The sequence below is a fragment of the Rhinolophus hipposideros genome, assembly GCF_964194185.1.
Source record: "Rhinolophus hipposideros genome assembly, chromosome: 16".
NCBI lineage: Eukaryota > Metazoa > Chordata > Mammalia > Chiroptera > Rhinolophidae > Rhinolophus > Rhinolophus hipposideros.
The window spans coordinates 58910777-58937845 of record NC_138062.1 but is presented as its reverse complement, the minus strand read 5'-3'; the positions used below and the strand labels follow the sequence as shown (position 1 = coordinate 58937845).

Here is a 27069-nt window from a genome sequence, read left to right as displayed (position 1 = left end):
AGACTGTGGGACCTGCACCAGGTCTCCACCCCTCTCTTAGACTCAGTTTGCTCATCACACAATAGATAGTGGAGCTTTGGGCCTTTTCCTGCCCCCTGGAAGATTGCAGGCAACCAAAATAATCATAACATCAGTAACAATAGCAATAGCATAATCCAGCCTTTTGAGAGCTGGGCGGATAATGGGGTTCATAAGCCAGGAAGAGATATCACCTTATTCAAGAAGCGCAGCCCAGCCCAGACAAGAGCGGGGAGGTGGGACTGATGGTTTTCTTCTGTCTCCCTTTCTCCTTGAATGTCTTGCTCTTAGAGGTTGAGAAACCAGGTCCCGGATGTTCTGCAGACAGTTTCCCTTGCTGGAAAATGGAGAGAATGACATAACCCTCCCACCCCCATGGAAGGGGATGGGGGTTTCCCATGTGGCTCGCCGAGGGGCCTGACTGGAGCTGCTGCTTTCATGAGGGAAGTCAGATGGGTGTGGGGTCCAATTCCAGCCCCTCGTGACTGGGTCCACTCTTGGGGCCTCAGTTTTCTTGTCTATAAAATGAATGTTGTGGGCCCAGCAACACCAGTTAGGTCTGATGGGAGGTGAATGTTGAAGTCACAGCTCTAGCCAGGTTCTCAGTCTCCCCAGGCCTCAGTCTTCTACAGGCCAACTGTGGAATGGATCTGTGAGGGGCAGGGCAGGGTGAACTGGCCCCCATGTACCAGCTCTGACGCTCCACGGTTGAACTCCCCTGTCTCTAGAGCATTCTGACGTCATGTCTCCTTGGGCCTCAGTTTTCCTGGCCCTTGCAATGGGTCTGTGCAGGAGACTCCACCCTTCCATCAGCCCCTGACATCCAGGTGTCCCTAGTCTTGGCCTGTAGGCCTCAGCCAGTCCTGTCTGTACATGTGGGCTTTAGGAATGGTCCCTTGTCCTCATTTTTTCCATCAATGCCAAGGGCCAGTAGAGGCAGCCCTGGACGCCCCCCCTCCCCCATCTGGTATCAGCTTCCTCAGTAGAGCAGTGGGTCTGAGGAAGGAGCCTGGTTTCTCCTGCAGTTATTGAGCATCCACTGTGTACTCAGCCCTGCTCTTAACATTAGAGCTCACACTACAGCCAGGAGCCCAATGCCCACCATCTGTTTCTGTCAATAAAGTTTTATTGGAATACCGCCTTGCCTGTCCTTCGCATCTCAGCTATGGTGAATGTTGCACTACAGGATAGAGTGGCAACAGAGACTAAAGTATTCACTATCTGGTTCTTTATGGTACTTTCAAACTGGGGTTTGCTTCTAGAAGGCAAAGAATGGATCCAGGACATCCTATTATCCGAACCTCACTTTTCCCATCTGTGCCGTGGGTCCCCATCAGCCTTCACCTGGAACCCTCAACTTGTCTGTACGTTGGGGTTCAAGATGGTCCTCAATGCTTGCACTAGTCCCACCTAGTCCAAGCCTCAGTTTTCCCATCTGGGCAATGGGTTCTTTACTGTTCTCCGTGAACTTCTGCTGGGTCCCTTCAGTTGTCCCCAGTAGGTGGAGCGGTCTGCAGTGGCCCCCTGCCCACATTTGCTTAGCCCTCCCTGCTTAGTGGGTTTACCTGGAGATCCCCAGGCCTCGAGTCTTCTGGGCCAGACAGTGGGTCCCTGGCTCCCAGCGCCTCCTGACCTAGGGCCTCTCCCACCCACAGGATGAGTTCCACCCATTCATCGAGGCGCTGCTGCCTCACGTGCGCGCCTTCGCCTACACCTGGTTCAACCTGCAGGCGCGGAAGCGTAAGTACTTCAAGAAGCACGAGAAGCGGATGTCCAAGGACGAGGAGCGGGCGGTGAAGGACGAGCTTCTGGGCGAGAAGGCTGAGGTGAAGCAGAAGTGGGCCTCGCGGCTGCTGGCCAAGCTGCGCAAGGACATCCGGCCCGAGTGCCGCGAGGACTTCGTGCTGGCCATCACCGGCAAGAAGGCGCCGGGCTGCGTGCTCTCCAACCCCGACCAGAAGGGCAAGATGCGCCGCATCGACTGCCTGCGCCAGGCCGACAAGGTGTGGAGGCTGGACCTGGTCATGGTCATCCTCTTCAAGGGAGTCCCGCTAGAGAGCACTGATGGGGAGCGCCTGGTCAAAGCGGCGCAGTGCGGCCACCCAGTGCTCTGCGTGCAGCCGCACCACATTGGCGTGGCCGTCAAGGAGCTAGACCTCTACCTGGCCTACTTCGTGCGCGAACGAGGTGAGCTGGCGATGCGTGGACTGGGGCCCGAGGGGGAGACGGGGGAGGGCACTGGCCTCTGAAGGTGGACAGGGACCCCCGAGAGGTCCCGGGGGTTGGCGGACTATTGCGAGGTCTTTGGTTGCGGGGAGGCAGACCCAGGCGAGGTCTGAAGGAGGAGGCAGCCCACATGCCCTAAAGAGGGGAGGCAGATGCAATGGGAAGGTCCGAGGGGTAAATGAGCTTCCACTGAGGTCCAAGTGGCCAGGTTCATGCTATGTGAAGGTCTAAGGGAAAGAGATATGGTTCAAGGAGAGCCTGAGGGGGGAAGCGGGTGTGTCCTGGGGGTCTGAACGTAGAGGCAGGCTCTGATCTTAATGTCTGAGGGGAGCTGGCAGGCTCTTGAGGTCTCAGGAGATGAGACCCTATCCCAGAAAGTCTGAGGGGCAAGATACGGCCTTGCCAGTAGCAGGGATGAGGACCAGAGAGTGACTGATGGGAGACAGACAGTCTGATCTTTCCAGAAAAAGTTGGGAGAGTGCTGGGGTTGTGTGCTGTGAACACTGGTTGATTGACTCTCAGAGCTCCAGCAGAGTCCTAACGGGGCAAACATTTGTGCCACAAGTGGAAAGCTGGGGTGCTGTGTGACTTTGGTTTAGGTCACCACCCTCTCTGGTCCCCAGCGTCCCCCTGCTCCAGCCCTTCCAGTTGGGTGTTTCCTGGTTCTGTGGTCATATGCCTAAGGTTGAAACTTGCAGCGTTTGTGAGAGTGGGGAATTCTATGGCAGCTTCTTGGAAGAGGAGGTGTGGCTGAGCTGAGCTCTGCAGGATGGCTGGCTAGTGACCAGAGTGGGGTATGCCAGGTGGTCAGAAGCTTTGGTGGAGACGTGGAGGCTGGATGAGTGGTCGAGCCTCGCGAGGTCACGGGTGCTGGTAGTCAAGGGGACACTGCTTCCTGTCGGGGGTCTGTGTTCCATATGCATTGCCTGTGTGACTTTGGACAGATCACTGTTCTGTGCCTCAGTGTTCCCCTATGTACAATAGGGATAACGACCGTGCGGACTCCTAGGTGTGGGGTATAAGGATTAGATGAGACCGTGGAGCTCCAGGTCTTCAGGATGTGTGGGAAGGAGAGCCAGGCAGTTTCCCAGTCTTGACCTTGATTTTTTGACCTTGACCCAGTCTGCCCCTTCCCCTGCCCCTACCAATTAGCAACAAGCCCACTGGGGCCTGCAGTGAAGTCGTGTTCAGGGGGCATGGAGTCAGAGGGGTGGACCAGGTGACAGTCTCAGGCAGGGGACAGGGGGCAGGGGCTGCCTTGGCTCATTACCATGCAGGTCCAGGTCTCCCCCTCCACAGCCATCCTCCGTGCCCAACCCTGCCCCCACCTCCTCCGCCGCAGAGCTGATAAAATTTTGAAGCGAGTTTTCTGCTGGCGTCAGCACAATCTCCAGGCGCCTCCCCTCCCCCAGCCAGCCCCCTTCCCCCTGGGCTCAGCAGGCAGGCCAGGCCTCCAGCCTCCCTAGACACCTTCAAGCCTCGCTGCTAGGCCGGCCAGTCTGGTCAGCCTCCTTGAATGAGGGCCAGGGAAGGTCAACACTGCACCCTCCCCTGCTTCCAGACGGCTCCTTCATCCCAGGGGAATCCCTGCTCACACTGGCCGCAGCTGACCCAGCCCCAGCTGGCTGGGAGTGAGGGTCGGGTGTGAGGCGATTCCAGCCCCAGCTTAGCTGCCTGCTGCTGGGTGATCTGGGGCAAGTCACTTACCTTCTCTGCTTTGTTTCCTTGTCTATAAAATGGGAAACTCAAAATTAGCTGCCTGTTGGAGCGTTGGGTACTCGTGGTCAGTGCTCAACAAACAACCCTTATGAAGGGTGAAGACAAGTGCCAAGCACAGGGTTAGGACTCCATGGATGGTTATCGTACATCCTCATTCTGATTATGATTTCCCACCTCCAGGCCTTTGCCCATGCTGTTCCCTCTGCCTGAGATGCCTTTCCTATAGGGAAAACTTCTACTTATACTTCAATCCCCCCAACTCATAGCTCCGCTTTCTCTCTGACAGGCATTTTTTTCCTGAGGGCTTAGCAGTTCTTTTCTGTTCTTACAGCAGCCCTTTGAGGCAGGAATCGTTGTTGTAGCCATTTCACAGATGAGGAAACAGAGGCCCAAAGAAGGGACCTGTCCTGCGCAGCTAAGAGAGGGCAGAAATGGGATTTGGATGTAGGCAGCTTCTGTCACTAACATCGCCCCCTTCCCTAGCCTTCCATGCTCAATGGTGGAAAGGGATGGAGGGAAATCATGGTTTGCAATGTGGCCAGCCAGGCATCACATGGCTTGACCACCTCCAGATTGGGTCTGTGTTCTAGGCTTCCACCAGTCAAGGTCTCATCCAGGATCCCAGGCCAAGGCCACCCTCCAGGATCCCCCTACTGAGCCCCAGCACCCTGACATTTACCCTAGGACCTCATTCTGGGCCAGAGTTAAGTCTGTTCTTGGCCAGGCAGGTGTCAGTTTAATGGCAGAGAACACTGGCCACCACCTCCCTGCTCCCACTCTGTGGGTCCCAGGGCTGGATGGGATCCCAGCCTAGGCCAAAGCACAGCATCTACTTTACTCAGCCCTACAGGGAGGCCATGAAATTGATGGGTGGATGGGGATGGGCCTCAGCTGACCTAGAGGGGCACAGGGTAGGTATTGGAGGGCACCCACCATCCAGCTAAAAGGAGGTACCACCTCCAATGTCAGGAGTGGGGCCTCATAAGGACGAAAGGACACTGACTCGCACACACGCGCAGACAGAAACACAGAGAGACTCACAGGTACCGCACATGGCTGCCTTCTCTCGCTCAGTCTTTCCTTGTCCTTGGACAAGGCCCGCACCCCCCTCTCCCCAGCCTCCCCACCTGTCCTGTGGGGTGTCAGGTGAACTGGTGGGGCCATGCCCCAAAAGGAAATCCCAAGCTTTCTTGGGTTTATTTTGGGGAATGTAGGGATGGGGACAAGCCATGAGAATGTCCCTTCAGCACTGGGGCTGTTAGAGCGCAGAGCACCTCCTGGGGCCTAATCTGGCTGCCCCAGGTGTCCATCTGGTGCCACTGTGGCCATAGGAGCCTGGTTCCTGGACTGAACGCAGTGTGTTCCCTGGGGCCAGGCTAGGGGACAGCTGGGGTGATTGTAATGAGGGGGTGACGTGAGCCTCCCCTTGGGACATTGAGGGCTGCCTGCTAAATGCATGTACTTTGGGGCAGGAAAATGGTGGCCATGTGTACCTGAGCAGGGGATGGAGAAGCTGACAATTCACAGTTAAATTAATAACATGATGTCAGGGCAACAAAGCAGGGGAGGGGTATAGAGAGGGGCAGGAGGCATTCTAGTCAGGGAGGATGAGGCCTGCAGGAGATGGGGGAAGCCTGGAGGGGTTGAATGCAAGTGCAACAGACGGGCACATCCAGTGCAAAGGCCCTGGGCATGGAATGGCCAAGAGGCTGTCGGTGAGGCTGTCAGGAGCCAGTGAATCTGGCATTCCTCAACTTGCCTTGCATTTGGGAAGGAGCAGAGTGGAAACAGGGCCCAGAGAGGGAAGCCGACTGCCCAGCCCCGGAGCCCAGCCAGACCTCCCCGCCCCCTCTGACGGCCTAAGAAACCTGAGGCTGGTGGGCTCGATGCCAGGGGCAGGCGGGGGAGGGGCTGTCAGGCCTGCCCACTCCAGGCAGCTGCCAGCCCTCCCCAGCCGCCAGCCCAGCTGGTGCCCATTTGCTGACGCTGCCGTGGGCTGGCCTCCTGTTCCCGCCTTGTGCGGTGCCAACCTCCTGGGACAGCACTGTGGGCAGGGACCAACTTGGGAAGCTTGCAGCGGAGAAGGGCTGCTGAGGGTGCCCCAGGGAAGGGGGCAGTTGAAAATGAGGCGTCCCTAACCCCTTCTGGATGAAACTGGGAAGCAATAATGACAGAGATACTAGTAATTGTCAACACATATTGAGTGCCTGCTGTGTGGCCAGTTCTGAGCCCATCCCACATCTCAAGTGGTTTAATTCTTTCCACCACCCTGGGAAGGAGGGACCTCCCATGTTTCTTTCCGATAAGGAAACAGAGGCCCAGAGACAGTCAGGCACTTGCCCAAGGTCACACAGCTCCTAAGAGGCAGAATAGATTTAGAACCCATGGATCCTGAGTCCTGAAAAACCCTGAAAGGAAAACAACTAAAAAACACTTTTGAGGTTATCAGGTGGGACCCACACACTCCCAGTTGTACAGATGATAATAAGGGCAATCCCTGAGTACACAGTGAATAAATGAATGAAGAGGGGTGAACCATACGAGGTCAGAAAATTAAGTTCATGAACTCATCCTGGAAAAAGTGCTACACACCTCATTGCTGAATATCACTACGTCACCTTCCAGGTACTCCTCTTGGGAAGCTATGCACCAAGGCCACCCTTCAAAGCAATTTTGGAACTCTTTTTCTGGAATGGCCATCAGAGCTGTCCTCGTATTACCCTTGATGTCCTGAATGTCATCAAAATGTCTTCCTTTCAATATTGCCTTTATCTTCGGGTAAAGAAAGAAATCATTGGGGGCCAGATCAGATGAGTAGGGAGGGTGTTTCAATACAGTTACTTGTTTACAGGCTAAAAACTCCCTCACAGACAGTGCCGTGTGAGCTGGGGCATTGTTGTGATGCAAGAGCCATGAATTGTTGGCGAAAAGTTCATGTTGTCTAACTTTTTCATGCAGCCTTTACGGCACTTCCAAATAGTGAACTTGGTTAACTGTCCAGTTGGTACAAATTCATAATGAATAATCCCCTGATACCAAAAAAGGTTAGCAACAAAATTCGCGAACTTAATTGCCAGACCTCGTATTAAAGTGTCTGCTGTGCCCAAGCCTGGGTGCCATGGTCTCCATAAAGGGCACCCTGGGCTCGGATGACAGGGGAAAGGGCCTCCGCCTGGAGCGAGGGGACCTGGGTCAGCCACAACTCTACCCCTGGCTTGCTGTGTGACTTAGGGCAAAGTCCTGCCCTCTCTGATCTAGGGTTGGGGGGAGGCTGAAGGCAGCAAGGTGGGGCCTTGTGGGGCCACAGAAAGAAGCAAGTTGGGCCCTCACTGAGGGTCTTCTGGTCCCCTATTAATCTTCGTCCCAGCAGTGGGTGCTGTGCTGGGGAGACAAAGGGTGGACGGGAGGGCACATGAGGGCGCCTGCTTCTTTGTATAACGGACACGATTTGTGTCCATGCTTGCTGCATACTATGTGAGGCATGTCCCCCTTTCTGAGCTTCAGTTTTCCCATCTGTAAATAGGGTGAATACGAACTGCGTCCACTGCACTGAGGGATCAGAGTCAGTGATCCCGAAAAAGCATACAGGAGGCACTGAATAAGTGCTCGGCCTCTTTCTGGAACCTCTGCCCAGCCGCCTGAGGCAATGGGGAGAACTCAGTTTTGCATACAGGAGGCACTGAATAAGTGCTCGGCCTCTTTCTGGAACCTCTGCCCAGCCGCCTGAGGCAATGGGGAGAACTCAGTTTTGCTCTGAGACCCTGAGCCTCGTTCTGCCCACCCAGTGAACCCACAGGGGCACCTATGACCCAGGATGGGCTCCTGCTGGAAGCTGGGCCACATCGCCTCTCCAGATGTCTGCGTGGCGGAGGGGTGAGGGGCTCCTGGCAGCCTGGATTTTCCCAGGGCCAGGCATCCAGGTGTGCCAGCTGTCTGTCTGCAGGGAAGGTGGTTGCACGGGTTGAGGCCCAGATGCCAGCTGACGGTGTATTTATAGTGATGGCGGGAGGCCTCTGGGCTCACAGTTAGTGGCCAAGAAGGACTAACAGGTGAAGATACTGCTAACACAGCAGGCCCGGAGCCCATGAGGGGCGCGGTGCAGTGTCGGGAAGTTAGGGGCCTACGAGTGGGCTTGATGCCACTGAACCGTGCACTTAAAACTGTTTAAAACGGTCCGTTTTATGTTACTGCTATTGTGCCACAATTTAAAATGTTATTTGTTGTTGTTTATCATAATTAATAAGTAGTGATGCTTTCCATATGCATAAATGTAATAATAAGTAATTCATAAATGTAGTATCATTGATGGTAATATAATAGTAATTATTATCACGACCATTATCATCATCATTACTGTGGTTTTAGGCCCAGCTCTGCCCTCTGGCCTGCTGGGCAGCCTTTGACAAGTTAGTACCCATCTCTGTGCTTCTATTTTTGCATTTGCAAAATCAGCATAGGGAGTATCCAGCGATGGGAATTCAGATAGCATCTATGAGAAAGAAGGCTTTTAGCACATGGCGAGTGCTCAGACACGGGAGCTCTTGGTAAGCAGGTCCTCCCCTCTGCGGCCGCCCCTGCATGTGCGCCTGGGTGACATGTCCGCACATGCCAGTGCCAGGGTGCCGAGGCAGCCCGTGAGGGTGCCCTTGTCCACACAGGCATGGCCCAGCCCTCTGAGAAGCCCTCAGAAGCGGAAGGCATCACATTGCACCTGTGGCGGCCACCCTGTGTGGCAGGGCTACAGTTGGCACCCTGGCCCCTTGCCCAGGAGCTAAGGGGTGGCTGAGGGCAATTAGGGACATCTCTGGGCCCCCCTTCCCAGCCAGCTGCCAGGTCAGCCCCTCTCCCTCCAGCTGGGTGTGGGCAGGAAGTCACAGATGGTCAGAGTTGGTGAGGAATGAGGGAGGGAGCACTTGGGGACACAGATGTCTTGTCCACATGGGAAACTGAGGCCCAGAGAGGGGTGTGGCACTGTCTGGGGTCACCCAGTAAGGACCCTTCCTCTGGTCCATTCTAACGCATCTTCTGTTCCAGGCCAGTTTGTGGGGTGCCAGGGCAGGGAAAGCGAGGACCCTCATATCTCGGAGTAAATGAGTTGCAAATCGGGAAGGGGTTGCATGGGTTGAATGGGGGGCACTGTAGGTTGCCAGTGCTGAGGTGGTTTTCAGGGCATCCAGGGGGCAAGTTCTGGAAGTCCCAGAGTTGGGGTCTTCACTTTCCATGCGATTCTAGAATTTTTCTAGGTGAGTTCTAGAACAGCACAGTCCAAGAAATACAGTGTGAGCTACATAATTTAACATTTTTCTGGTATCCACACTTACAAATGGGAACCGACAGAGGAAATTAATTTTAGCAACCTGTGCTATTTAACCCAAGATATCCAAAATAGTGTCATTTTGACAATATCAACATGAAAAAGTTACTGAGATGTTTTACATTCTTTTTTTTTTTTTTTTTTTTTGTCCTAAGTCTGTGAAAATCAGCATGTGTTTTACACTCAAATCTCGATTCCAACTGATGGCATTTCAGGCACTCATTGCCACGTGTGGCCCAGTCGGGCAGCTCAGCTCTAGAGCATCTGAGTTCTAGAGTATTCTGAGATAGGTCTCAAATCTCCCAAAGCGAGTTATGAGAATGCAAGGAATGGGTTCTAGAAGGTGTCAGCTTGGGGCTTTTGAATACAGAAAGACAGGGTCTCCCCTTAGTACAGCTGACCCTGGAGCCAGGACATTTCTGCAGGGGGCCGTCCTGGGCACTGTGGGGTGTAAAGCAGCACCCCTGGTCCCCACCCACTTGATGTCAGGAAGACCCCCCCAAATGTGACAACCAAAAATATCTCTAGACATCACCCAGCATCCTTAGGGAGCAGAATCACTCCCATGAGAACCACTGTATTAAGGGAAGCCTTAGAATTTTTTGAAGTTAGGTTACTTGCCACCCAAGAAATGGTTCTAGAATCCCACAAGTGGGGCCTTGATCTAGAGTTCCCCAAGTCTATTCTTTACCATCCAGGAGCAGGATCAAGAATTTCCTGAATTGGGTTTCTGAGTGGCCAGAAGCAAGGCCCCAAATTTTTTTACGTTGGGTGTTTGCTTACCCCTGGACAAGCTCCTGAATTCTGTGAGTTGGGTTCTAAAATACCCTGGGGTGGGTTCTAGCATTCTTCAAGGCGAGTTTTTACAGTCTGGGAACAGCTCTCAAATCTCCTAAGCAGGGTTCTCAAGAATGTGAGGATAGATTCTAAATCCTCCAAATTTATCATCAATTACCTAACCTAGTATTGGTTTTACCGATATTCAAGAAACCCTTAAGTGTATTCTGGACCATTGATGGCAGGTTCCAGAATTCCTTATGCTAGGTTTTTCCATGCCCAATGACAGGCTTTGGAATTGTTTTGAGCTGGGTTCTAGAACATCCGGGGGGAGGGCAGGTTCTAGCATTCTGAGAGTCAAGGACCCAGAAAGTTCAGGTCAGAGTCCAGTAAGCCTGTCCTCAGACAACATTGACTGAGAAGAATATTCCAGAAAAGATGCCTACAGCGGGGGAAAGAAGTATGTTTTAGTTTCTCTGGGGCTCTGTCCACACTGGCTGCCCTCTCGGGGGCAACTGGCTGGATGAAGGTCGCCATGTGGAGTGAGGTGTTTGGGAGCAGTTGGTGGGGGTACGTGGCTGTGAGAACCTGGGACCAGGTGGTCCCAGGAATGAGTCAAAACTTTATTTAATCCCTACTTAATTTGTGTATTGGATGTGAGCCATGGAACCCAGGCTGTGTTTGCAGAGGCTGTTGTGAGGCCGTGGGTGCTTAGTATATCCTCAGTCGAAGGCAGCGGCTACAATAGGTGATGGTGACATCTGGCGGGAGGCAGGGTTTGCCTGCCTGTGTGTTTGTGGTATTGGGGGTGCTTACAGGAGAACTGCAGATGTAGTAAGAGTTTACGCAGTTAAACCTTCAGTCTAGGTCAGGAAGTATTGGTACTGTTTCACTTTACCATAATCCCACCGAGGTAGGGATTATCATTAACTGCATTTAACAGATGGGAAAATCGAGGCCCAGAGAGGCAAAGCCACTAGTTCGAGGTTGCACACCTAAGAGGCAGAGTCAGGATAGCTCAGAGGGGCTCACAATAGTCCCCTGAGAAGGGGCCGTTTAGGGTGTGTCAGGGACTTCCCCAGAATGTCTCAGGAGGTCCCTTTGGGCCCAGAGGACTTTGGCACTGGTGTGCCAGATTCAGCTGGATCAAGAAGCAGCTTTGCAGGCTGCAGCCTGGCTGGGGGGATAGGCGAGCCTTAGACCCTCAAGGGCGGGGGAAGGGGACCCAGGGAGCTAGAGGTGCAGCCGAGGCCAGCTGGTCCCTTTCTGTCTCTCTGTCTCTGGGTCTCTCTGTCTCTTTCTCTCTCTCCTAGTCCCTCTCTGCTTTGCCTACCCCTGGTCTTGCCCTGCCTTTGCCAGTTTCCTCCCTACCTCCCACCCCAGGCCAACCTGTGGGCTGCCCGGAGGCAGCAGTGGCAGCAGCTGAATGGGCCCCTTGTTCCGGACCACACCCGCCCCTTGGGGTCACCCCAGGACAAGCCCTGGCAGCCTGCTGCCTTAAAGGGCCAGCACCCAGAGGGAAGGGGGAAGAGAGAGACTGCCTTCGCTCCCAAGCCCCACCCCTCCCAAAGATGCTTACAGGATTTAGAATCTGATGTGCATGGTGGGGCAGGAGGACACCATACTCAGACACCCCCAAATCCACGTGGTCAGAGGGGTGGACCCAGAGGCCTGCCTGCCTGGGGGAGGAGACAGTGCATGCCTGGTAGGGCTTGGGTTTGACCTTGGACAAATCCCTTCTTTCTATGCCTTAGTTTCCCCATCTGTGTCTGGGGCTCTTTGTGCTCACCCCCAAGGGTTTTGGGGAAGATGGAATCGTATGTGGGCTAAGATTTAGTATAGTCAGCGCTCTTCCTGTGCCTATTGTGCGATTATACAGCACCTGCCACCGGGCATCTCGTGAGTGGGCGTTCACCCACCAGGTGGACAGGGCAATTCTCCGTCTTTCTCCATACCTCAGTTTCTTCAAATGTAGAATGAGTTCTACTGGTTAAGTGTTAAGCCAGTTAATAGAATTAACAGGGGTTTAGAACAGGGTCCACCATCAAGTTTAAGGCTGCATTTATTGAGCACCGACTACACACCAGGCCTTTCAGAGAAAGGTCCTATTTTGCAATTCCATTTCAGAGGGAGGAGCTGAGAGATTAAGGCTTGCACTGAGGCTACACAGCCCAGATTTCACCCCGGTCTGTCACCTTCGCCCTCTGCTCCAGGCTGTACAGCTCCAGGCTGCTTGCTTGCCTTCTCTGGGCCTCAGTTTCACCTTCAGAGCAATGGGAACAGCCCTTGGTCACTTGTACAGTAGAAGCCTTTCACTTTTTTCCGCACAGAAAAAAGTGTCTGGGAGTTGGGGTGTCCCCTGGGCCGGAGCTGTACCTAGTGGCCACTCTGGGCTGCCTCAGCGCTCCTGTGCCCCAGGCTGGCCCCACAGACAGCCTGGGACAGGTTGCTGCTGGATGGACAAGCCTGTTCCCTGCTTTCTTATGTAATCAGGTTATGCAAGGGCAGCTGGCCTGCTTACATAAGGGGAGGCGGGCCAGAGCCCAGCTGGGGAGGGGGAGGCTCTTAAAGGGGCCTGTGTCCCCTAAGTCTCCCCTTCAGGGCCCTGCAGGAACCCATGGAGGGCACCTTATAAACCCTGGCCAATTCTGCACTTATGGATGCAGTAACTGTCATCATTATTGTCATTGTCACTGATGTTATTTATTGTTACCCTGTTCTTTCCCAATGACAGTGGGTCAGTCAGGCAGGGCACAAAGCCCTGGCTTGGCCCATTGTGCTTCAGATGCTCGGTTAGTCACGTCTCTCCCTGAGCCTCAGTTTTCCCATCTGGGCAATGGGGATGTCAGTGAAGGAAAGCAGTGGGGTATAATGGGGGTCTTGCCCCTGCCACCTGCTCACCATGTGACCTTAGGCAAGTGGCGTCCCTCTCTGGGCCTCAGTTTCCCCATCTGTAAAATCTGCCTGCCCCAAGGGGCTGCTGAGGGAGACATGAGTGAAACCACAAAAAGGGTTAGAACAGCATTGCGCACACATGCTCAGCACTCAGCCAAAGGAACTACTTTGTTGTCAGTAAATATTTATTAAGCACTTACTGTGTGCCAAGCACTTGTCTAGGTCCTGGGGACACCACAGTGAACAAGACAGACAAAACCCAATCTTCATGGGGCTCACGGTCTGTTGGGGGAAACGGACAAAGAGCAAGAAATTAACATCAGTTCATGATAAGGGCTATCCAGAAAAATAAAAAAGAGGGAATACAGAGTGATGGACTGTTTTGGGGAGGTCTGTCTGAGGACTTGACATGTGAGCTGAGCCCTGAGGGGTGAGGAGGAACCAGTGTGTGAAGAACTAGGGGAAGGGCATTCCAGGCAGAGGGCACAGCCCGTGCAAAGGCCCTAGGGCAGGGCCAGGCTTGGCATGTTAGAGGAACAGCGAGGAGGCCTGTGTGGCTGGAGCAGAGTGAGCGAGGGGGATAGAGGGAGGAGGTGAGGGCAGGGAGGGAATGGAGCCTGGCAGGTCTTGGGCTTTTACTCAGAAGGAGGTGGGAGTCCTGGAGGGCTATGGGCGGAGGAGGGATGGTACCTGACTTGGGCTCAGGAGCCTTGTGGCAATGGTGGAGAGGACAGACTGAGGGGCTAGGGTGGGAGTTGAGAGATCCAGGCTGAGTCTCCTGCACTGGTTCAGGTGAGCGATAATGGGGGCCTGCCAGGCAGAGGCAGATTCCAGAAGTGTGAGAATTCGGTGGCAATTGTCTGTCTGGACAGTGCAGGTTGGTCACTCAGATCACAGGGTTCCTTCTGAGGCTGGCAGTGGCCCTCCTGTCCCCTACCTGTAACAGCGCCTGCCTGGGAATATGCAAGGAAGGGAGGGGCAAGGTGAGGGCATGACGCCTCAGACACACCCAGGGACACTCCTGAAATCAGGATGTTGTTAGCGGGCAAGCTGGGATGTGGCTCTAGTGCCCTGGCCGCCCGCAGGGCTCTGGGTGGGCTGGGCGGGTAACTGCCGGCTGCCCAGCCCCACTCTGGGTTTTCCACCTGCACAGTCAGTATTATTCCAGGTTTTATTCCCAGTCTTACCAGGTGAGCTTGGGCCAGCACCTGTGTGCCCACCCAGCCCCTGCTATACACAGACACATTTAGCGAGGCAGCAGGTGGTGCAGCTGTCTCAGCATGGGTTCGAATCCTGACTGCGGGCACTCAGACCAGTTGCCTAACCTTCTGGGGCCTCATCTGCACCTCTCTATAAGTCTATTTGTAGCTCCTGGGATTGTATCAAACTCCTGGCATATAAGCACTGAAAAAAATGCAAGTTGTGATTTTTTTCCCCATACATTATTCTCTTTTCCCACAAACCCATTATGTGCCTGGCAAATACCTACTCATACATCAATGTGCCAGCTCAAATGTCCCCTCCTCCAGGAAGCCCTCCCAGGCCAGTTTCCTGTTACTTCCTTGGGCTCTTTCTACCACAGGTCCTTCCCTCTGATATCCAGGACCTGGAGCAGTTGGTGGGGGGAACAGGCTTCTCGAAATAGATTTCTGCTGATCCTCAAAGGACCGAGGGGACCTAGATGGGCAGTGCTTGTGTGACATTTCACATCCTGCCCTGGGCCTATTGTCAGAAAACCCTTTTGTCACCATTGGTTGGAGTCTATATCCCCTAAACGTGTTCTTTCCCTCTGAATATCCCCCAGTTTTCCCAGCATTCCTCAGATTCCTTTGTCTGACAGGCATTTATTTTGCACTTGGTGTATGCCATCCCTATCAAGAGAATCCCAGTTATTCATTCATTAAGCATGTATTGGATGCCTTCTGCATGCCAGGCTCTGCTGGAATAATCACACTCACTTGTCTGCAAGCATCTATTGAGTGCCAACTATGTGCAAGCATTTATTAAGCACCAACTATATGCCAGGCTCCAGGAAGAGAGGCCACAGGAAGAAGGGGATTGAGAAGGGACGAGAAACATCTCCTATAACCATTCTCTCCAGGCTTGGGCCCTCTAGTTTCCAATCTCCTCCTGCATTGGCAGTAGTGGGTTAAAAATGTGGGCGCTAGAACCACAGCAGCTGGGCTCCAATCCACTTGTCCACGTACTACCCACGAGACCTTGGGCAAGCCTCTTCTATCCCTGACCCTCAACTTCCCCCTCTCTAAAATGGAGCACCCAGCAATCTGATGTGTGTGCAGCTCAACGCTTATTTTCTGCAGAAAGGGAAACTGAGGCACGGAGAGGGGCCACAACATATCTGTTACTCCGACCTCCTCAAGCAAAACTGGATGGGACTTGTTCTACTGACCCCCACTCCAAGGTCAGGGTGCTCCCCACTGAGGCCCAGAAAGGGACAGGGTTTGCCTGAAGCCACACAGTCCGGGGCTGACTCTGCCCTGTTTCTGGAGCCCTCTCCTTAGTGCCCCCCTCCCTTGGCCAGGCTGCCAGCCTCCGGCCTCCCGACTCCCCAGGGGCTGCTGTGACAGTGATGCGGCCCCAGGAGCATCAGAAGGACAGGGAAGTGGGGAAGGGCCCCCTGGCCCCATCTTTGGCAGACGGTGTACTCTGGTGCGTCCTCCCAGCTCTGTCCACCATGTGGCCACAGATGGCTTCCGGGGCTGGCCCGTCCCCCTCCAGTGGGCCTGCACATGTGTGTTGAGTCCGTGGGCACATGTGGCTCCCGGAGTCCCTCCATCCCCCCCCTCCACTTGCCCCATCTCCCCACAGCAGCCGCTGAACCAGGCAGGCCTGCCAGGGAGGCGGGAGGAGGCCTTGACTTGGCTGCTGGAGAAGCCAAGAATTTGCTCCAAATGTAAACAGCGAGTTATTTTAAGTCGGGCCCCCCCCTTCCCGGGGGGTGTTGACACATTTGACATTGGAGGGGACCAGGAGAGGGGGGGCGAGGGTGCGTGTGTGGGTATTTTTAACCTTGTTTTTCACATCCTTGGTGCCACCCGGAGTTTGGTTTGTGCCAATGGCAGTGATGGGGGCCACGGTGGCGCAGAGACCTGTGCAGGGGTGCCGGGAGCTCCAGGCTGGCAGTGGGCATGCGCGATCAAGCTGCCTGGCATGGCCACCGCCCTGTTGGCACATGTGTGTTTAACCCCCTGGAGGCTGCAGAGGAAGCCGGAGGGGGGGGGGCAGGACACAGTCCGGCGGTGTGTAGGGAGGTCCCCCCATTCACCCCACCCAGGAGGGGAGGGTCCGGCACTCCAGTCCTGTGCCAGCCCGCTCCTTCTGCATGTACAAAATGGCCGCCGAGGCCAGGAGAAGCATCTGGAACCCGGGAGAGGGAGATTTGAGAAAATGGCCGCCAGAGTGATGATGTCATAAGGTGGTGTGGTGGCCAAAAGCATCCCGGGATGGGATGAGTCCCTGCTTGCAGGCCTCAAAGTGAGCCCTGTGGCCTACCGGGGCCTCCCCACCAGATTCTCAGGCCGGACACCCCAAAACAATCCTTGCAAACTCCCTTTGGAGCCCTCCCCCACCTCCCAAGTCCAGCCCAAGGCCACCAGCTGGCACAACACAAGCCCAGCACTTGGGGACTCTGGGGGGGGTGGACAGCCATTACCCTGACCCACTGGCCCGAGGTGTCCAGGAGCGCCTGGCGGGGCCCAGAGCCAGGCCATGGAGAAGGCGGGGGAGAGAGCGGCTGAGTGGGAAGAAAAAAGAAACTTTTCTTTGAAAGTGATTCTGAAGCAGGTTGGCTCTGGCCCAGGCGGCCAGCAGCGGGGGGAGAGGGAGATGGAAAGTGTGGTCCAGACTTGAGGAATGCAGTGGGTCAGGAAGGACAAGGCGGGGGAGGCCCTGGCGGAGGTCAGTGTCTAGGAGGTCACCCTGGCCATGCCCTTTTGCCTCTTGGGTCCCCCACTTCTTGTCCAGATTTCCCAGACCACTCCCTAGGGGCCGATTGGTACCATGAGCGTCTAGCATCTGGCTTCTTTCCTTTGATTTGTCCAAACAGCCCCTGGAAAAGGGCTGGGCCAGGGTTTGCAATCCTGTGTGCTAAAATGTTCAGGCTCAGAGAGGGAAAGGACTTTTGCTGGGGTCACACAGCATTAGCATTACTGATAGCCGTTTTTCACTGTTGTTGGCCTTGGGGACAGGAACGGGTATCTCCAAGGAATTCCTTGAAGACCAGGGAAATTTTGGCTCTGGTCCTTCTGCCACACTACCAGGGAAGTCCAAGTTCAGTTTAGCCCAAGGCCTTCAGGCTGTGGCTCAACCCCTGGCCCTCCTCAGAATGGTTGGGAGAAAGCCCATGACTGTGAACCTCACAGGGCAGGACTTTGTCTGTTTTGTTCATTGTTGTGCCCCTGGAACCTAGGACAGGGCCTGGTATACGATAGGCACTCAATATATACATCAAGTGAAAGAATCACCATTTCCCCTTATACTTGGGTTTGCACAGTATGGGGTGGAGGTGGAGGCCAGGGACACAAAGCAGGTTGTAGCATAACTGCATACACATGGAACCTGTTGTCACACTTGGGAGGGTCACAAAGAGGTAAGTTCCCAAACTTCCCCAACATGAAGCCCAGATTCAGTGCCCGGTCCTGAGGACACATAAACCACATTTGAGCAGAGACCTGAATAAGTGAGGGAGTGAGCCAGGTAGGCATTTGCAGGAAAGGCATTCCAGGTAGCAGGAACATCATGTACAAAGGCCCTGGGGCAGGATCATGCCTAGTATGTTCAAGGAGACCCGAGTGGCTGTAGCAGAGTAAGCGAGGGGGAGGAAAAGGAGGTGAGGGCGGGGAAGGGACGGGGGCAGGTCATGCAGGGCCTTGTGGGCCACAGGGAGGGGTTTGGACTTTTGTATATTTATAGACCCAGACTCAGTCCAGTGTGATGGAGGCTAGGACAAAGGTTTGGACAGAGAGCCAGGGGAGGGTTTTCCAGAAAAGAAGGTGTTAAAGCTGGCCTGGGAAAGGTGGCTAGACTTTGCCTGAGAGGGGCAGGGTCAGGGAAGGTGCCTGGCAGGAGCTAGTAGGGAATGAAGGCTGGGGTCGTGTGTTTGGCATAGCCTGCCAGGATAAAGAAGTTGAAACTTAGCCGCTAATATTTAAAAATGGCTAGTGACACGCGGAAGCTGGGGATCCCAGGGACTGGCTTTGGTTCTCTCTAGCTGGCTGGTGTTGGGAGGCGGGCGTGGCACCCGGCAAAGCCAGCTACATTTGGAAGGCCGCTAAGGTTGGAAATTAAACCAGGAGAGCTCACAGTGGCAGCCGATGCTGGTCCAGCAGACAAGCCACTGGGCCCTAGTGGGAACGCTAGGCTCTCCTATATCCCGCCAGGTTTTAAATAAGTGTAATTATGGTTTCAGCAAGTCTTGTCCTTTCTGCATCCCAAAGATTAATTAAATATGACCTGTCTGTCCATCCTAGGCCACCACCCTGGGCCAGGCTGTTATGCCTGCCGGGACGCCTGTCCACACCTCCTCTCTGCCCTCCCAGCACCCAAGGTCCACAGTTCATTCAGCAGCCAGAGACTCTGTGTGTGTGTGTGTAAAATATATATGACAAAAATTTACCTCCTTAGCCACTTTTAAGCGCACAGTTCAGTAGCATTAAGTACAATCACATTGTAATGCAGCCGTCCCCACCATCATCTCTAGAACTTTCCCATCTTCCCAAACTGAAACTCTGTCCCCATTAAACACTCACTGCCCTCCCCTCCCCCAGCCCCTGGCACCACCATCTACTCTCTGTCTCTATGAATCTGACTCCTCTGGGGACCTCCTGTGAGTGGGATTATATAGTGTTTATCCTTTTGTGACTTTTGTGACTGGCTTATGTCACTGAACATAATGTTCTCAAGGTTCATTCATATGGCAACAGGTATCAGAGTGTCCTTACTTTTTAAGGCTGAATAATATTCCATTGTTTGGATGGACCACATTGTGTTTATCCATCATCCGTCAATGAACATGTCCATCCATCGATGGACACTTGGGTTGTTTCCACTTTGGGTTGTTGTGAATGCTGCTCTCAACATGGGTGTGCAAATATCTGTTTGAGTCCCTGCTCTCAATTCTTTCGGGTACGTATGTAGGAGCAGGATAGCTGGGTCATAGGGAAATTCTATGTTTAACTGTTTGAGCAACCTCCAAGCTGATTTCTGCAGTGGCTGCACCATTTTACATTCCCACCAATGATGCATGAGGATTCTAATTTCTCTACATCCTCATAGAGGATTTTTTAATATAACATCAGTCATTTTTAAATATAACATCAGTCAAGTCATATCACTCCTTATCGTGCTTGAGAATAACACCCAAGCCTCTCACGGTAGCCCACACTGCCCTGAGTAGCCCAAATTGTCTCCCCTTCCGTTCCCTTTGTTCACCATGTTTGAGCCACGTGGTCTGCCTCCATTCCTCAAACATCCCATGTTTATGCCCGCCCCAGAACCTTTGTACTTGCCGTGCCATCTGCCCCAGCTCTCCCAATGGCTGGCTCCTTTCCCTTCTTAGGTCCTCAATGCTGTTACCACCTCAGAGAGGTTCTGCCTCACTTCTCTGTCAAAATCACCCCCAGAGCCACTCTCTGTCCCCTCACCCAGTTTTATTGCCTTGGTGAAACTTAGAACCATGTGAAATGATCTCAGCCTTCTGTTTGCTCGTTTCCTGTCTGTCTCTCCTCCCTTGGCTTTCTGCCATTTCCCCGATGCCTGGCAAGTAGTAGGTGGTCAGTAAACATCTGTGACATGAATGCCGGGTGGTGCATTGATCTTCCAGTTATGAACACTAGAGGTTTTAGCCACCGGGATAAAGGGAGTTGTCGGGTGCAAAGGGAGTGGGTGCTCCAGGGCGGGAAGGGCGGCACCAGCCGTGGCGGCGCCTTTGTCATGTGCTGGGACAGACCAAATTTGGGCTCATGGCCACGGATAGGAAAGAACAGTTTGTACACTGTCAACGGGATCCAGGTTACATTTCTGTTGTTGCTATGATCATGTGTTTGTTTGAGCAGAAGGCTGTAGGGGGTGATGACGTTCCAGCTGCACATGAACACCCGCAGACCTAGGAAGTCGAGAGAACTGGTCCCCAGCCCAACGAGGGTGTCACTTGAAATACAGCTGCTGTCAAGGGCCAGAGTCTCACTCATACTAGCATGAGTGTGGTTAGCTATGCTTCATGCATAGTTCTAAAGAGCCTTGTGTGTCTCTCTGAGAAGATCTTTGAGGAAGGTCCTGGAATAAGGGGACCATGCCAGCTGCGTAAATTCTGAGGGAATAGAGCTACACGCAGCGGGAACAGCCTGTACAAAGGCCCTGGGGCAGCCCTATGCCTAGCGTGTTGGAGGAACAGCGAGGAGGCTGGAGCAGTGAGCGAGGAGGAGAGGGAGCAGCTGAAATCAGGTTGTGAAGGGCCTTGTGGGCCAAAGGGAGGACTTGGGCTTTTACCCTGAGGGAGGTGGGAACCCTGGAGGCTGTGAGCAGAGAAGGGGCAAAGTTCATTTAACTTCTGAGTTTGGCAAAATGCTGTCACCGAAATAGTATTTATCCCCTTATCTGTGATTTACTCTTTCCCTCCCTGAGCTCAAAAAACCTCACACCTGTAAAGTCAGGCAAGAATTGAGAATTTCCACTTTACAGATGGCGAAAACCAAAGCTTGGAGGGGAGAGAGACAAGAGTAGTCCAAGGTCATACATCAGGGCTGGGAAAACGCAGGTTTTGGGGCAGGGATGTAGCTTCCAGAAGATGCCTCAAGTTCAGATGAGTTTGGGACCCGCCACCTCTTCTTCAAGACCCCAGCGCACTTTAAAGGCTCTCAAAGCCCCACACTTGCCCGGAGAACTCCAAAGCGATGCCCCTGACCACGGAACCCCGTGCTCCGGGAAAGTGTATTCGTATCTCGAGGCACACCGGGAGGACATCCCCAGCTTGGCTGCTGACAGCACAAACTCTAGTTCCCTGGCTTCCGCAGTCCTGCTTTAGTTTTTACAGTGTGTCCATCCACATTTTCCTTGTGTGATTGAGAAGGCATTCTGAGCATCACCAAGGGCCAAATTGAATACCTGGTCTGAGCTGGACGGCAGAAAATAGATTTGGACCAAAGGGGCGGGGTTGATGAGGTCAGGAAAAGACGCACACAAGCAACCCTTTTAAAGCTGGTGATCTATATTATGTAAAATTCAATCAGATATTCGTTTATATGTCTTCAGAGAGGACAACTAAAACCAGACCAGTGTATCCATTTTCTTTGCTGTGTGGCCTTGGGTAACTTATCTATCCTCTCTGGGTAACCTGGAATTGTGAGCCTCAGTCCAGGACTGCTGCAGGGAGTTGGGAGAGATTATATCAAATGCATCAGTTTCCCCATCTAGAAAATGGGTTTGATAATCAAATGTCTGTCTTGGGGGACTTTCGAAGATTAAATGAGTCAATGGAGGTGAAACTTGCAGTCCCATATAGTCAAAAGAATGACTCACTAAGTGTTAACCATAGGATGTACTGTCTCAAATGGGAGAGACCTCGTCAACCCTCCCAGGAGCCCAGCCGCAGCCCTCACTCACCAGGCACTGCTACTCACATCTCCAGGTTTTTGTGGCCTCTCCTGCACTTGACATGGCCTGAAATTCTCCTCCTGATTTGATTACTTATTCATTACCTGTTGCTCCCCCCATTAGGACGTCCGTGCCACAAGGGCAGGGATTTTTGTCTATCTTGGTCACTGTTGTGTCCCCCAAGCCTTTGGCACCCAGGAGGATCTGAGTGATCAAAGGAAGTAAATGGTAGTGCAGTTCAGCTCCAATTAATGGGTGAGGAAACGGAGCCTCAGAGATGTCAAAGAACTTGCCCAAGAACACACAATGAAGGGCCAGATAGATGATATTTTAGACCTGTCAGGTCACATATGGTTTCTGTCATGTATTCTTTTCTCTTTTTACAACACTTTAGAAATATACAAGACCCCTTGTTTTTTTATTATTGCCTCCCCCTAAATAACCTTTTTAGACATTTTTTCCCCTAATCACTCCGCCTGCGTGAAATTTTAATATCACAAGTATATTATGTTTATATCTACATATCTATGTTTTATGCATAAAAAGAGGAAAACTCTAGCCCCTCCATGCCTCCTGCCCCAAGCACCAATTTTCAAGAATGGATAGATCTAGACCAGGGTCTCTCCCCGTTGGTACTGCTGCTGGGAGCAGGGTCATTCTCTGGCGGGGGGGGGCGTCCTTGGCACTGGGGGCTGTTGGGCTTCATCCCTGGTCCCCCACCCCCTCGATGCCAAGAGCACCTCCAGTGTGACAACCACAGATGATCGCAGACATCGTCCTCGGGGGCAGAATGGCACCAGTTAAGAACCTCTATGCTAGGCAGATGACTTCTAATTTACATCAGCTTTGAGAAATAGACTGAGCTGGGCCTCAGTTTTCTAACCTCATCAATTGTGCAGATTTAATCAAATGGTTCCATGAAGCTCTTAACACGGTGAGCTCAGCAACTGAAAGCTGCCCCCTTGGGGGCTGGGACGTCTTAGGGCACTGGCCTTGAGGCATTAGCTGGCCTTTAGACATTACCTACCTGTGGGTACATCTGTTCAGACTGAAGGAAGGTCTGTTTTAGGGCTGGATGTCTAAGTACAATAGAAGAGGAGGAGGAATTATCTGTGCTCCCTCTTTTTTTTCCTGATTTTTCATGGAACACCCAAAGCTGCTTGGCCCAGTAGAACTTTCCGTGTTGATGGCAATGTTTGGCACCGTCCAGTTTGGTCTCCACCAGCCACGTGTGGCTTTTGAGTACTGAAAGGTGACCAGTGCCACTCAAGTTCTGACCATTTAGTTTCAATTTAGCTCATTTAAATGCAAAGTCACATGTGACTAGTGGAACCATACTAGACAGCTCTAGAAGCTGGGGGGTTTTCAGGAGCCAAATGATGGGCAAGTGATCAGCAGGTGGATGAGAAATATTTTGAGGTTTCAGAGATCATTAATAATAAAATGGAAGGGAATTCTGATACCTGCTGTAACATGGATTGAACTGAGGACATGATGCTCAGTGAAATAGGCCAGACACAGAAGGACAGGCATTGTGTGATGGCACTCATAGGACGTCCCTGGAGGAGTCAAATCGATAAGAGACAGAGAGTAGATGGTGGGGGCTAGGGGCTGGGGGAGGAGAGGGGAGGGAGTGTTTAATGGGGACAGAGTGTCAGTTTGGGGAGATGGAAAGTTCGGGAGATGGATGGTGGGGATGACTGCACAACAATGTGAAATGTGCTTAATGCCACTGATCTGTGCACTTAGAAATGGTTCCGATGGTAAATTTCATGTTATGTATTCAACCACAATATAAAAATTGAATTTAAAAAAATTTTAATGAGATGGCATATAAGTACAGCATCACATTATTTAGAAACTACACTTATTTAAATAAAGAAAAAGATTTCCCTGAACTGGGAAAAGGTGAAGAACTTCTCCAACATAAAAAGGGATCTATAGAAACCCTCAACTAACATCATACTTAGTGGTGAGAGATGAATGACTTCCCCTAAGATCAGAAGCAAGACAAGGACACATGCTCTCCCCACTTTTACTTACATTGGCATTGGATGGCCCAACCAATGCAATAAGGCAAGAAAAGGAAATCAGAGGCGTACAGACTGGAAAGGAAGAAATAAAACTTCCTATTTGCAAATGACATGATGGTCTACGTAGAAAATTCCAAGGAATCTAAACAAAAAAGGCTCTTAGAGCTAAGAAATGAGTTCAGCAAGATTGCAGAATACAAGATTAACATACAAAACCCAATCGCATTTCTGAATGCTAGCAATGAATAATTAGAAACAAAAATTAAGTTAAAAACCCAGTATCATTTATAATCTCTCCCCAGTGCTTCTGTGTATTATTTATTGTCAAATTGGTGGCAACCCTTTTACACTTACTAGCTGACTTGGCAACCCAACAAACCCTGGAAGGTAGGGCTTATTATCTCCCCCATTTTACAGATCAGGAAAGTGAAGCTCAGAGAGGTGGGGTAGCTGGCCTGAGGTCATCGAGTGAATGAACAATGGAACAGAGGCTCCAACTGGAGCCAGCCATAGCCTCGCACCATAGCTTTTAATGGATACAGAGTAACTGAGGCACAGACAAAAACAGAAATGGTAATACTAGTAGTAAGGGCCCTCCCCCAGTTGATGAAGCACTTCCTACTTCCTATGGATGGAGAGCCACTGTTTGGAGCACTTTATTGCATGCATTGTCACCTTTTCCCTGACAAGCAGCCTCTGAGGGAGGAGTGGTGGTTGTGCCCATTTCACAGATGAGAGTGAGGCACAGAGAGAGACAAGGCATTGCATCTGAGGCCCACAACTCTGTCTGCCTGGTGCCAATGCACAAGCACAGAGGCGATGCTCAAGAAACATCTCCCCTTCTGGGGGAGCGCCCAAGTGCCAACCAGGCACTGCCGCCTGCAGAGTCCGTATGGGCACAGTTCCTGAAGAGGGTCCTGTGCCCAAGGCCCGGAGCCCAACGGATGGCTTCCTGGGCTGGGCACTTCCCAACCGAGTGGCCACCTGTGACCAGCCTTGGGGCCATCCAAGCAGGACTGGCCGGCTCCGAGGGGCTGCTGGCTGCCCAGCCCGTCAGTGGCCACAGGGCTCAGGGCCGAGCCGGGCACACTCCCCTCGGCTGCTGCCCAGCCATGCTCAGCCCAGTCACCCATGACTGGGGCTGCAAATACAGGTCAAGGAGGGGCTGCTCCTGGATGTGAAACTGAGACACAGCCTTGCACAAGCCCCGCTCCTCTGCTGTTTATGGCACCCTCAATCTTAGCAGCCAGTAGGTGTGCAAAACACAGTGTGTGCAAAGCCACTAGCACAGTACCAAACTAACAGCAAGGGCTCATGACTGTTTTAGGAAGTATCATTATTATTATTATCCCCATGACAACCCTGAGGGAACTGAGGCCCCCAGAGAGGAAGTGACCTCCCCTTGACCACACCTCCTCTGAGGCTCCCAGACAGATGGGAACTCAGGCATCTGATCCCAGAAGCCAGCCGGCTCAGGCACACACAGGGCGTTGGAGGTCTGGCTGCCTACACAAACGAAGGAACAAAATACAGCTGACCCTTTAACAGCATGGGTTTGAACTGTGCGGGTCCACTTACACGTGGGGTTTTTTTCAGTAAATACTGTATTTTCTCTTCCTTATGATTTACCAAATAACCTTTTTTCCTCGTTTATTTTAAGAATACAGTACATAAAACGTATAACATACAAAATATATATGAATTGACTATTTACATTATCAATAAGGCTTCTGGTCAAGGGTTCCGGTAAGCTATTAGTTAAGTTTTTGGGGAGTCAAATTATACAAGGATCTTTGACTGCACAGGGGATCGGTGCTACTAATCCCCGTATTGTTCAAGAGTCACCTGTGACCTTCATAACAGAGCACAAGTGGTTTGGGGTGGGGAACATTTCATTTTCTAACTCGTTTTCCTTGCCTATAAAATAGGTACAATAATAATGCCAGCTTTGTAGCTATCTTAAGGATTTAAGGGAACATACAAAATGGGAACAATAAAGTGTCCTATTTTCGATCATCTTAAAGATTCAAAAAACTTAGTAATTGCAACAATAGTAATAATGTGATAGACATTACCATGTATGCCCTAAGCACTTCATATGTATTATGTCCTTACTACCTCCCGCTGGGTCTGGGCGATGCTCACACCCATTTGAAAGGGGAGAAAATTGTGGCTCAAAACAGTTAAGTGACTTGCCTGAGGGGACACGCGCGCGCACACACACACACACACACACAGTTACTCCCAGCTTTGGGGTGTGGCAGGTGGAGCGCCCTGATTCTCTCTCTGGTATTTGATGATTTCCACCACCTTCCTGTTTGACCTGAGAAACAGATGAGTGAGTGTGGGGATCCCTGTACGGCTGGGCTCAGCCATGTGCCCCCACAGCCTTGGTCCTGAGTGGATGTGGGGACTATAGAGCGAGCTGGCGTGATCACCCTCTATCCAGGCCCCTGGAGCCGATAAAGCTGAGCTCAGCGTCTGTCTGCCATGCCCGTCTGCCAAGGAGCGTGATTATTTTTAGATACCATGGAGGGGCAGACACCGGGGCAGGAAGGAGCCCCCATGCCAGGCAGGTGGGTGGGGGCATTGCAGCTATAGAGGGACGCCCTTCTTCCCCCTCTTTGGGGGCCCTGAGTGGCCCCGAAGACCAAGGACTGAACCCGTAGGACTTCAAGGCCGAGGGGAGGGGGCCCGAGGGCTCAAGGACTTCTTACTTGTCCTCAGTTTCCCCATGCCAGTAAGATAGGGATGATAGCTCCTACCTCCTAGGTTTAAGGCTGGATTAAACGAACTAGCCTATTTCACAGATGAGGAAATTGAGGCTCAGAGTGGGAAGAGTTCTAACCCACAGCAGAGCCAGCCCCTGCACATAGGTTCTTGCACTGTGCGTGAAGCCACATTCCAGCACGTGGGGACCTTCACTGGGGTCTGCAGGTGCCCGGCCAGACATCCGTGATCTTCTGGGACAGCAGCCAAGGGAGGGGGCCAAGCAGAGACCCCAGGTCCTCACATGTTCAGAGGTCATCCTCTCCTCTTGGGGTGGGGGTCCCTGCAGTGTCACCAACTCCTCCTCCCTTTCTTTGCAGATGCAGAACAGAGTGGCAGTCCCCGGGCAGGGATGGGCTCTGACCAGGAAGACAGCAAGCCCATCACGCTGGGTGAGTCTGGGGAAGGCCAGGGGTGGAGAGCACAGCCCCATTCCCATCTTTTATGTGGGTATCATTTTCTGAGCACCCCCATGTACTCTGTGTGACTCTGGGTGCATGCTTTACACATACGAGTATGAACGGTTCATTCCTCACAGCGATGCTGTGGGGTAGGTGCGGTGTCGTTCCATTTTGCAGATGAGGAAACTGAGGCTCAGAGAGGTTAAGGGGCCTGGCCCGGGCCACCCAGTGCTTTGAACCCACAACTCTGAGCTCCCAGTGCCTGGGTTCCAAGGTACTCACCCCACGAGTAGGGCCCTGCAGTCCC

The 27069-nt window shown here is 52.6% G+C and overlaps 1 protein-coding gene across 11 annotated transcripts in view; it reads left to right on the top strand.

Moving 5' to 3' along the window:
• NFIC (nuclear factor I C) overlaps nt 1-27069 on the top strand; it is a 63692-nt gene that overhangs the window by 13941 nt on the left and 22682 nt on the right. For 9 of the 11 annotated variants that reach the window (XM_081076485.1, XM_081076488.1, XM_081076482.1 and 6 more), the window contains exons 2-3: nt 1674-2205; nt 26682-26753. In XM_081076485.1, the coding sequence (XP_080932611.1) occupies nt 1674-2205; nt 26682-26753 (604 nt within the window). The remainder of the gene's footprint in view (nt 1-1673; nt 2206-26681; nt 26754-27069) is intronic. The other 2 variants (XM_081076486.1, XM_081076483.1) reach the window with 1 other exon arrangement.